Genomic DNA, 13,369 nt, shown 5'->3' with positions numbered 1-13,369 from the left:
TGAACTGACTGGATTCCGGTTAACCACACCATTATGTTTAGTTTAGTTAAGTGGTAATTTGTGACAGCTTCATATCAACAAAAGAATCCTTCACTTCACCGCTCCCCCCCCCCCCCCACACTCAGGAATCCGTGCTGGATCAGCCACTAGAATCAATAGACACTTTTCCTATTCTTTTTGTCACCCTTGGTTGTGTAGGAGCTCCCTCGAACAAATAAAGAAGCGGTAATATTACAATCAAGGGGAGCTATGTATTAGGTATCTCTTTAGTTACTTACCCCTAACCGCACAGGGTTATCTTCAGTAGAATTAAAAATGCTACGTGATATTCCAATCATGAACGGGGAGAGGGTGATACAAATATATTTTCTTATTCATTTTGTCTGCCCTGCTTATCAGAAATTACGTAACGTTGTCCCTGTTTGTCAGTAACGTTGTCCTTATCTGTGGGAGGAAACTGAAATGAGAGGGGCAAAAAACCGTCGTGCCGCCTCCCACATGGTTGCTCAAATTATTACAAAAGAAAGCATTTTAAACTAAGATGTCTAAGGTTACTACATTAGGTAAGTATGGTATCATGGGCGGCATTAGGGGGGGGCAAAGGGGGCATTTGCCCCCCCCCCCACTTTTTTGAAGTAACCCATTAATGTATATAGTTTTATTTGGAAATGTAAAGTTTTTGTATGTATTACTGTCTCATAGAAAAAATGGTGCCATATAATATTTGCCATTGCGTGAGTATATATTGGTTGTTTTCCCGTGAAGTTAAGAAAGCAACAGGAATTGCGTTTTAATTGCCACGGAAAACATCCCCAAAATTAACCTATTGAAGCACAATAATTCCAGCATACTTTCAATTCAGTGGTATAGAAGCAAAACCTGATAAATCCATTATTCAATTTTGTCAGGAAACGAAGAAGTGACGCCCTTATGCTTCAGAATTGTTGAACATTTTTTTGTTTAGTGATCAATAATACAAATGAGTGAAATCAACAACTAAACAAAAAAGTTGTTAAGAAATTCTGAAAACGTGAGGGCGTAACGTTTTCTTCGTTCCCAGCCAAAATTCAAAAACGAATTTAGAAGGTTTTGCTTCTATGCAACCTTCTTACAACGGCTCGATATGTTAGTCAGCCGCTTTGAAACTAATTGAGAGAACATTTGCAAAAAAAAAAGTATTTCACAAGGAATTCTTTAATTGCACAAAAATTGACAGTTCCTAAAATGTCTTTTCTTCTTTCTAAAGTAAGGAATATTGATTAAAAAGAGCGTAATAAGAAACAACTTCTAGCTTTTCCATTGTTTTGTAGTGTAATATACGAGTGAAGTGGTGTGTTTAGGGGTGTACGAGTGTGTACACAATTAGATTTAGTAAATTGAACATAATTCTAGGTTTTAGAATTATTTTGTATAACTGGAGTGTGAAATGATTCTAAGTGGTTGTGTTTTGATGTATTCCAAGTGAGTTAAAACTGCACCTAATGGCAACGAACATGTTTCGAGAAGCTGCACAAGCAAATACATGTATTGCTTTAAATGTCGTAGCAAATGTTTGTTGTATTTACTGGCTTTCATTTTCCAAGAGTAATAACATTCATTTAATAGCATATGTGGAATTAAAAGTTAAGTTGTTCATTAATCCCCAGTTTCAATATTACTTCTACATAGCATACCTCATTATTCATTACTATGATTAATATTATCCTTTCTATCCATTTGTTTTATAAATTTGTTATTAAATAATCTGATTACACAATTTTCTAGACAGAATGTTAAGAGAAAGAAATGAAATGAAAGTTTTGAGTTTTATGTCCCACGTTTATGCCGGCTAGGCTAAAGGAGACGGTGAAGATGAGAAATACTGTAAATGAAATGTTGGAATGAAGAAAGTGGGAGGAAACGGGAGAACCCGAGAAAACCTACGCACAAGGTGTTTGTCCGCCACAAGATCCACTTGGCGGGAGCAGGGTTTGGACCAGGAACCCCATGCACCAGAGGTGAACGATCTACCACTGAGCCACCGCGACCCCCAGAATTTTAAGATGTTCATGAGCAAGTAATCAAATCTCTTCTTACACCTTTGTTGTTTAAGAGTACAAAGGGCTAGTGCCTACTTCTGTTGCTCTTGTCAATTTATTTAAAAAAATATAAAAATACGATATACGGTATTTTAACTGAAAAAGATAGTGTCCTATTAGTTATACAACTTTTCGTCAAACAAAGTGTTGGAAACAACCAGGGAAACTAACAGTGATATACAAATATTCAGATCATGTCTTGCCCCCCACTTTTAACGTCCAATCGCCGCCACTGTATGGCATATTCAGGATTTATTATTATTATTATTATTATTATTATTATTATTATTATTATTATTATTATTATTATTATTATTATTATTATTATTATTATTATATGAATGTCTTTGGAGCACCGAAATTGTGTAAGACGAACCATGGTATGTAGAGGTGGTTTAAGATGGGTGGTCATAGGAGAGGAAAAAACAGGATTTTTCTCTCTGACTCTCTAATGTAAAGATTATGTGCTGAAGGTAAGAAGCATCATCATTCTACAATAGGTTGCTTTTACGTAGAATATCAGCTACTTCAGTTCTCCTCCTTCGGGCTACTTACCTCATGGGGTAAATTCAAAACAATTTCAATTTAAAACAAATACATTGTAAAACTTTTCCGTAATGAAACATCTAGGGAAAATTAAACATTTAATAGGGAAATCTGTTATCAAAATGTCCAAACAAGTAGATAGAAGATTATTTAATGATAAACATTGTGAAACTTTATAAAAATCTCCAAATTAGAATTAACGTTTACTGGAAAGCATTCGTTATACACCAGCGAGCATATTGTGAGCAGTGAGCACAAGGGAAAATAATTAGGAAACTGTTTGCAAACAAAAATTAGGGACACTAATGCAAGTGCGACAACATTTTTTTCTTTTTTGGTATTGTCATGAATTTTACACATATGTTACAATTTGATTCTTTCCCACATAAAAAATAAATAAAATAACCACAGTAATAGAAATGACAGTTGCACCTCTGTGGGGGTTCGAACCAGTTACCTTCGGCATACAGACTAGTTGCATTAACTAACTGAGCTATTTGTTTTCTTACGCAAATTGAACATGTTATACGGTAAAGATGATTTTTCATTACGATCGTGCTACCAACTCGTCCTTTTCCCATAGGCAATTTCCACTATTTGCTCTATCTAAACGCTAATACTTGGCATAGATTCATATATTTGAAGTTTGCAGATAATGCATGTAATAAGACATATTAGAAATGTTTCGTTGAAAGTTTCGTTTGTAGATTTAATCCGCATTTCTCTCAATGACATAGATGTCGTTGCTTCGTGTTGAACTGTAGAATTCCCTCGAGTTCTTGAAAATTTCCCACTTTAGCAGAGTTGGTAATTCACGTAATTTCGGTCGATTTAATGTTTTTGCTTCTAATTTATTTATTTTAAGCTAATATCTAACACAAATATTTAAAACGGGCTTGTTATTAACGTTTCCTGCTGGGGAAACTTTCCGAAATTTCGAACATATAAAGAAAACGGAGATATTTTCAAAAAACTTCAAAATAAAGAGACGCGTCATTTATTTTGCTCATGGTAGTACCTTTTATAATAGTTGAGGTCATAAATAAAGGAAAATTTTTATATTTGAATAAACAGAGGAAGGATGTAAATATTGTATAATCTTTTTCAATACTTTTTTCTTATTTTACTCGAGATTTCTTCATAGTTTATTAAAATACTTACCAACATATCCTCACAAACCAATATGTGTTGACAGTAAAGTAGTTTAGATTGATCAAGTTCCTGGGCCTTCAGAATTTCATGTCACCACCACCCCCCACCCCCGTTACGAAATCCTGGCTAAACGAATCAATATACGTATGTTCCAGTAAAATTGTTTAGAATGATCGAGCCGCTGGTGTGATGACCACAATATTTCATGTCACGGAGCCCCCTTCCTTCACGAAATTCTGACTACGTGCCTGTGAGAAGTTTATTTGTAAAAGTGACACTTTTGGCTTACCGTCCAGCCAGGATCGTCTATTTGATGTGTCAACAAGTTATGACATAGATGCAGTAACAATTGATACAGATTTTATTTTATTTTTCAAACCTTGCGATTTTGATTTTACAAGATACGAGAAGATATGAAAGAACACAATCTTTTAAGATGCAGTGCCAAATGGACAAATTCGTTTATTTAGAGTTTTGTATTGTCGCAGCTATGTTTCAATGTTTCAATCTCTTAACACAATTGTTATAATTCTTTGAACTAAAGAAGCAGAATCCAAAAGACTCCGCAATTAATTTAATTAGTAATCATTGAAATAACACAAGGCAGCCTATGATGATAACTGCTTCCCTAGTCGTCAGAAACTTCCTTCATCATCTGTATCTGAACAACAGGGATATCTGTCGACTTCTGTAACTTTCACATTGTACTGTATCAATCTTTATATAATTGACTTCAATCTTTCGGAGATGCCATATTTTAACTGTTAACTTTGGTTTAGATAATTAACACCAAAAGTCAGCCATTGAATTATAAATTTATTTTAAGCAAAATATCTTTATTAATAGTTTCAATTTTCCTTTTTTTACAGCATTAACAAATAGTACAGTGGTTGTTGAAAATTGTCCCCTCACGGGATACCAATTCTACTACCGTATCCACAGCTCAAGACAGCAAAAAAGGAAAAATAACTTATAGCATGAACACAACCTCTAGTCATATTCTTCTTGGTAATTTCAATACTCGACTCTTGTAAGATAATGTAAAAGATCCCCGCTGCTTCCTCCCGCCCTTTTTGTTTCAAAGTTTATCTTAACATTCAGTTTTTACCTCGTGTTCAAATTCACTTTAATAGTTGTTTATCTAAAGATTGTGTGTCCGTGTTAGCATGCGGGGTCAGGTTTAGTTCAGTTCAGTTCTGGTTTTCGTTTATTATCATTTAATGTTTTCTTTAAATGTAGTCTTCAGGGAGTGAAGTTATAAATATAATTTAAAGTCGTCAGATATCTTAAAGTGTTTTTATCACTTAAATGACAAAATTTTTCTTCTCCTGGCTTGTAGGTAACAGTACAGAGGCCACACTCAGAAAGAAATAGGGAAAAAATGTAGAAGAAACTACCTATTGAAGAGAGTTGAAAATTAGATAAATTTCCACTTGACATCCAACCAAAGAGAACTTGAAAATGTCAGTTGGAGTTCTGCTTTACTTGTATGTCATATTCTCCTTTGGTACAATCTTGCAGTATAATAACTTTAGATTACGTCTTCTTATATTCATAATAAACAACGAAAAACAAAGTCTGAGTGATTATTAGTTTTATAAATCACAATTTATATTTCTCAAATTGTTGATTTACTTAGATTGTTGTGAAAATTAATCGGATACATCCTTTCCTTGATATTTATCTTCTTTCCACAGCCTGAAGTTGATGGCGCAGGGTTTCAACTAACTGTGGAGATAATTGAAGAAGCCATCATTGACCAACAATCGAAAGGAAGGAAAGTGAAAGGGCTATTTATTGTTAATCCCAACAATCCTCTGGGTGATGTTTACCCTGAAACACTTATAGAAAGTATGCTGCAATTGTGTACCAAGTAAGTAATGCAACCGTAACATTCATATGAACCTTGTAATATACATGAAATGGTAATGATTAAGAATAGAGCTACCAACGTTTAGGAAATTTACGAGTAGCGAAACAGCATTGCCTAAGGATATTATTTATGCATACGACCTTTACGACATAGCTGTTAAGTAAATAATAGTGAAGAAATAAGGAAGCAAATTTTAACATCGAGTACCTATGTGAGTATGTATGAAGAGAAGTGACCTTCCACTAAGAAAACATTTTGCATAGTATCAACGATCAAATAGTTTCATTTCTTTCTCTTCAAGAGAGTTTTTAATCTAAAACCAATCTCTCTACAAGAGGTCAAAATGATATTTCAATAAGTGCATTTCTTGTATGCTTGCTATTTTTTATTTCTTTCATAAAGACAATAAAAGAGAAGCAATCCAACAAATTTATATCACACAACAAACATGTTACCAATCTCATCTAGTAAAAACAATTTTATCGTCTGTCAAACTAATTCCTCTTTTAAAGAAGAGAGTAATAAAGCACTATCGTAATAAAACTGGTATTCGTCTTCAGTCAATATATGCTAATTAAAAATAATTGTTAAGTCACAAACATCAATTTATAAATAAAATTCTAACGTATTCCATATGGACATCAAAATCACACACGTACAAGAAGAAAACAGTATGACTCGAAACCTACCCAGGCTTGAAAATAAAGGACACAAGGAACTCCGACCAAAGAAGCCAGGATTTAAACTTCGGTTGGGGACGACTTAGATTAGATCGTACCAAAAGCAACATGAAATTACTAACCGTCAAAGAGTGGGTTGTCATTCCATGGATCGTCATGTGTTTACACGTCCAAAGACAAGTGTGTAGAAGGCAACATCTAATCGTGTTTGTTTATCCAAACTAAGTTTGATAGTGTGTAGTAAAGTTTACGAGTTGACGCATAACGTTTCAGAAAGCTCCTAAATTAAACAATTGTAGTCAAAAATATAGACACGAGTGTTGTGTTTCTCAAATAGATGTTAGCTCAGTAGATCTAAATATAAAGCCGTCTTCAAGGGTAATATAAATCTACACCAGATAAGTGAGTACCGTCTTGAATAATCTAATAGTTGTAAAAATAAATAAAAGTACATTAATCCACGTACCCTCATATTAGATTTATTTCGTCAATCGAATGATCTTCAAATTATTTAAACAAACTCCAATAGAATTGTTTGAATATGTTTATCTGGCTGACGTATGTTTGTTAAACATAGTCATAGACTTGTTTTCTTATTAAAATTCAATTTTATGTCGTTTTGGCATTTCTTATACAGCTAACTATTTCCCTCCCAAATGAATAAAAAGAGTTGCAAGATTATATCAGTTCTGGCAGCAAATACTACAAAAAAAATGTGTATAATGAGTTTTGTCAGTGCTAGAGAATTGCAAAATTTAACATAGAATATCGTGAACATTGATTATTGCGAGTGTCCATTCTTCATATTTACTGGGCACAGAAAGGGTTGCTGCTAGCCCTGTGATAGTAATGGATGGTTCTCCTATTAAACTCATGTTCTGTTGGCTTTAACATTTTTCGGAGAGAAAAACAAGGAAAACATTTTTTCTGGCTTTCTCCCAGGGGCGATCGTACCCCCCACAAGAGGAAACTTTTTTAATTTTATATATAAATAAAACCCATCCCAGAGTTTGGAGCTCTTAGAAGTAGCGCTAAGTAGGAGTATTACAACCCACCGCCCCACTACTGAGAAGTCCATCCTAGATCCGCCCCTGCTTTCTCCTCGTACATTAGTGTTACATGAAAATAAAATCGTTTTAGAATACATTAGAGTAGTATTTTCATTTTCTTTTATTTGGATTTTCAGGTATAACTTGCACTATATCTCTGATGAGGCTTATGCATTATCTGTATATGATGAGAGTTGTAAATTTCACAGTGTCCTTCGTCTGGTAAATATTCCTGATCCACAGAAAACACACATCATCTGGAGCCTCAGTAAAGTAAGTACAGTTTCCTCTTCACTTCTTTTAAAAGATGTTTATATTACATTCGATTTTGTGTTTATGTCTCATGACAGAACTTGACTGAAATATAGAGCTTCATAAACGTATTTTCATTTTTGAAACTTTATTTGCTGACTTCATTTAAGTCCCTGCTCTCATATTGCGCAGTGACTCTAGGCTGTATGGCATGGCACACTCGGATTAACGCCTAGGCTGAGTAGGCTGGAGACTCGCTTCTTCTTGCTCTCCTTATACATTACTATCAGGTCATATACTTGAAGTTAAGTGATTGTACTAGAAAGAGGTAACAATCATGCCGATAGTAAAAAGTGCCCACACTTCAATACATTTCCAATTGTACTTTTTATTCAAATTTCAGAATGCTGAATCCAATGAAGTGACTTTTAAACTTACCCTCCATGGGGTCAGGAGAAAGTTTATCATTGGCATTAATGGTACCTGAAACACTTCAGCTTGAGGTAGTTTTCCTAGTGACCCTTTGGACGAAACAGAGAACTGTATACAGACGGTCAGGATTTGACATGCAGATGGACTTACATAACATTGAGCCGACGTATACGCATATAATATACGGAAGATTGTTAGATGTCAGACATCCTGCAGTGGCATGGTATAACATCTAAGTGGAAAAAGGGGCAGTAAGTGTGTAGCATATGGATAGCGTATGCTCCGTACAGATTTCCGTAGTAAACATATGCATTTCGTACAGCTCCGTAGAATATACAACTGTTTGGATAACGAATTTTTCTCGCTGTAATCATGTCCCACCGATATCCGTTAGTGAGAGGTTTCACTGCTTTTATGAAACGAAATTAACATTGCTTTTCATTATACCACCGCTTCCTCTTCATTAACCATAGCTGTCGGTATTACTAACTGACCCCGGATATATAGGCCTATACAAAAGTTTGCTGATCCCTCCCCCCCTCTCAATCTCTCTCTCTTACTATCCATCAGTGCTTTGACATGAATTACCTGACACCATTTCAAAATCCACTGGATTGTGGTTAAACAAGGTATAAGTGATGTTTGTTCTTCAGTTAATATATGGCCTACAAAAGAACGATTGCGCATCCAATCTTTATTAGATGGGGAATTTCGGCGATTATGGGAATTTGTAAACTCCTAATTTCAGTCCATCAATACAACTGCAATTACAAAATATAACGCTTTAAGCATAGTAAAAGAGGATAACTATTCCATTACTGTTGTTTCAGGATTTGTGTTTGTGTGGAATGAGAGTGGGAGTGTTGATAACATGGAACGAGGACCTAATGGCGCTGATGAAAGTAACCGCAATGTACACAGGATTACCAGCAGTGATTCATTCCATGGCGGCTCAACTGTTAGATGATAACGGTAATATATTCTACAGTATATCTATCTATATTGGCCACCAAGAGTTCGATTGAGAATTGGCTAACTTAACTAGTCAGCATCCAGAAATCAGTACAGTAAAACTTCGTTAATTTGGATCCTGGTAAGTCGGGTTTTACTTAATCCTGACAGAGCAAAAAAGAAGGCAGAAGACTTGGTTTTAAATATGGCTAGAAGTCAACAATCGTATTTGTCTTATACTTTCTGGACTATTGTTGACAATTGTTGGCAGTAATGCAGTAGGTCTATATGTATATAATACAGTTGGCGTAATACAAAGCATATGCCCTTTAAACGTACCTTAGTGAGCATCTGTTGTTGCTATAAACAGTTCTTGTAGGTCAGTGGCGGCGATTGGACGTTAAAAGTGGGGGGGCAAGACATGATCTGAATATTTGTATATCAATGTTGGTTTTCCTGGTTGATGCTAACACTTCGTTTAACGAAAGGTTGTATGACTAATAGGATACTATCTTCTTCAGTTAAAATACTGTATATCGTATTCTATATTTTATTAAGTAAATTGACAAGAGAAACGCAAGTAGGTACTAGCCCTTTGTACTCTTATACAACGATGGTGTAAGAAGAAATTTGATTCATTGCTCATGAACATCTTAAAATTCTGTCTGGAAAATTGTATGATCTAATTATTTAATAAGAAATTTACAAAAGTAAATATAAAGGATAATATTAATCACAATAATGAATAATGAGCCTTGTTTTTCAAAAGTTATATTGAAACTGGGGATTAATGAACATCTTATATTTTTAATTCTACACATGCTGTTAAATGTATGTTATTACTCTTAGAAAGACAGTAAATACTACAGGCATATGCTACGACATTTAAATAAATACATTTGCAGCTTCCCGAAACATGTTCATTGCCATTAGGTGCAGTTTTCACTTTCTTGGAATACATCTAAACTCAACAATCTTAGAATTACTCCACACTCCAATTATACAAAATAATCCTAAAATCTAGAATTCTGTTGAATTCACTAAATTTAGTTGTTTATACACTCGTACACCCCTGAACACATCACTTCACTAGTATATTACACTTCAAAACAATATAAAAGATAGAAGTTGTTTCTTGTTATTCTCTTTTTAATCAATATTCCTTACTATTAGAAAGAAGAAAAGACATTTCAGGAACTGTGAATTTTTGTGCAATTAAAGAACAACTTGTGAAAAACTTTTCCTTTTTTTTCTTTCTTTCTTTTTTCTAAATGATATCTCAATTAGTTTCAAAGCGGCTGACTAACATATCGAGCCCTTGTAAGAAGACATGAAAGTACGCTGGAATTGTGGATCTAAAATAGGTTAATTTTGGGCCATTTTCTGTGGCAATTAAAACATACTTCGTGCAGCTTTCATAACTCCACGGGAAGACAACCAATACGTACTCACGTAACGGCAAATATTATATGGCATCATTTTTTCTATGAACCAGTAATACATACAATAACTTTACATTTCCAAATAAGGTCACTTCAAAAAAGTGAGGGGGCAACTGCCCCCCTTTGCCCCCCTAATCGCCGCCCATGTTGTAGGTTATTTCAGTAATCCCAACATATCCTCTCAATTAGTCCGGATTAACGATTGTTTACTGTATACATTACTTTGAGGTAAAATTATAGTAGGTTCTTAAATACGCGTTTCTAATACAGTAACGTGTCAGTTTTTATTTATAAATAATATCTAATAAATATTAGGAATATAAAACCATTGCATGTGATACAATCTATGATCTAAATGTAACGTTAATATGGTGTTTACCTACAAAGTGCTAAGACCATCAACCTTTTCCGCTGGTGTAGTGGCTAACTCACACAACTTTGGTCTACGGGGTCCCGGGTTTCATTCCTAGTTTCAGAATATTGAACGCATTGCAGAGTTCCATCTTAAGGGCTGATTTTCATGCAGGCGTAGGTTGCTTGCGATTTCTATGTGTGGCCAAGAGAAGGTTGTCTTACGCGTAGAACCGTACTTGAACAACTGTCTCAATTGGCTATTCAGCCGTACCGCAAGCCAGGACCGTGCCGTGGAGAATCATCGCCTGGGGCGAGAGATTATGACGGCGACCGCATACATATATTCCAAGCAATTTTTCCTATCTTTTTTCCTTTTTTCTCGCAAATTTTTTGCCCCCTTACTTCGGCGCCCGGGGCCCTCGTTCCGCTCGCCCATCCCCCACGGCACGGCCCTGCCGCAAGCAAAGAACGCTACGGACGCTTGAATGAAAATCCGCCTTAAGTTGTAGATCCACCGGGCTCATTCCGTACTAGCCTTTCCAAAAATTGCAGAGCGTAACGCAACGCAAGGTGATGCAAAACGTTCAAAATCAATTATAGCTTCCAGTGGAAGCAGAAGATGAAATTTTTTTCAAACTTTTGAAAAACTTTTACAAAAAAAAATAAATAAACGAAGTTCTATGCATCGGATAGGAAGCGAAGTTGATCGTACGTTGTAACCTTCTCCAACACAAACTGTATGAGATTTAACCTGTAGGCTCTAACGAATTATAGGAAAGATAATCTTATTTATAAAAAGTGACGTTATTTGAATTATAATTGACCATTATCACAATTTATTCAAGATGAATATATACACTCATCAGTCATCGAACTTAGTGGTCTGCATTGTCTCTTCTTTCACTTAGTGACATGAACTTCCCGGCAATGGTAGGTTGTTGGGTGATTTCATAACTTCCTCGAGATGATCAAGGTGTGATATCATTCTTCAGTTCTGTGTCTATGTAAATGTTGACCAGGTATCGAGCTGTGTCAAGTATCACAGAAGCTCGAACCTGGGACTTCAGTATAAACGTAGTGGCTTCTCTTTCTTCCACTGGAGCATGAAGCAGTGACGGTTCCTTCGCAGTATGACGCCTCTGTTATGCAATTCATGTTAGGTTCGATGAAGAAACTTCCTCTCGAGTCAACTTCGTATGAACTGTTGATCGTCTGTCGTGTAGTGCTCTCAACGGGTCGGGGGTCAACCGTGACTGACCCAACCCGTGATCCGACCCGATTGACCCGACCCGAGCTGACCCGACCCGACCCGAGTAGCCTGACCCGACAACCCGATCTGAGCTGACTCGAATGACCCGACCCAACCCAACACGAGCTGACCGGACCCGAGTTGGGTCGGGTCGGGTCAACCCGATCCGTTTGCACGGGTCAATGCCAAAATGCACTCCCATTGGGAATTAAATCCGGACCACGTGTACCGAAGTCATACGTTAATCACTAGCTAGATCAAGTGGGGGATTTGTATATGCATCTTAATGAATATTTGGCACTTTTGAGGTTTGGTTATTTCTTTTTATAACTGATACCAATGTATGACGTGGGAGAAATTGATTTTTTTCTTGCTTTAGTGCTATGTGACGAAATTTTTCTTCAAGGTAGGTGTTCTCACCTGCTCGAAAGGCAGGAGGTCTTCTCGGAAGGCAGTAGCAAGGGTCTCTTGGCGGAGACAAAAGGAAATCGTTTAATTACAATGATAAAGGTTGAGGAAACGGGAGAACACCTATGATTTTTTCCAACCCTTCAACTTTTATTCCAAAATAGTTTCTTATGATTCCGGGACCCGCGCCACTTTGATTTTTCCTTCTCAGTAATTAAAACGTATTTTACAGTATATATAGTTGCAAGTAAGAAGATACATAATATGAATTTTGTAATTTAAAATTTAAAAATACAATATGATAATTAATTATAAAGTACTAATTTTACTTCACCACTTTCAGCCCAATGAATGAAATTCAAACAATTTGCACCCTGGGTCTTGGTCATCAATACTGCGTCTTATTCTTTGTCTTGCACAGTCAAGTCTTGGTCCTGCATTTCGTAGTCTTGGTGGTCTTTCACGCTATACAAGAGCCAAGAATGTTCGCCTCATCGGTTCAAATGAAGACCAAATGTGATTTTTATTATAGTCTTTCATAGGGATCTACTATACGGAAAGCAAGAAACTATGCCCATCGCTACTTGGTGATCACCAAAACAAGGTCAAGAGCAAGATTACTATGCACTTCGTCTTGCATATCCAATCTTTATCTGGTTCTTGTATCGATGCTCTTGGGCTTGGTGAAATAAAATGAAATATTCCGTTTAAGGTCCCTTGATTCTGCACCGAGGCTAAGGGATATGGTGAATGAATGAAATGGTGGAATGAAGAAAATGGGAGGAAACAGGAGAACCCCGAGAAAACCCACTACATGGCGTTTCTCCACCACAAAGCCCACTTAGCACAAGCTGAGATCGAACCATGGACACCATGCACCAGAGATGAATTCTTTACCACTGA

General features: G+C 36.0%; 1 protein-coding gene across 1 annotated transcript in view; it reads left to right on the top strand.

Annotated features, from left to right (window-relative positions):
• LOC145682091 (1-aminocyclopropane-1-carboxylate synthase-like protein 1) overlaps positions 1-13,369 on the top strand; it is an 83,721-nt gene that overhangs the window by 30,849 nt on the left and 39,503 nt on the right. Inside the window, exons 5-7 of the mRNA XM_081753687.1 lie at positions 5,474-5,649; positions 7,516-7,651; positions 8,893-9,034. Of these exons, the coding sequence (XP_081609813.1) occupies positions 5,474-5,649; positions 7,516-7,651; positions 8,893-9,034 (454 nt within the window). The remainder of the gene's footprint in view (positions 1-5,473; positions 5,650-7,515; positions 7,652-8,892; positions 9,035-13,369) is intronic.

Source organism: Thermobia domestica, chromosome 3 (genome assembly GCF_964235325.1).
Source record: "Thermobia domestica chromosome 3, izTheDome1.hap1.1, whole genome shotgun sequence".
Lineage (NCBI taxonomy): Eukaryota > Metazoa > Arthropoda > Insecta > Zygentoma > Lepismatidae > Thermobia > Thermobia domestica.
Note: the sequence above shows the minus strand (reverse complement) of the source record. Positions and strands in the feature narration are given on the sequence as shown.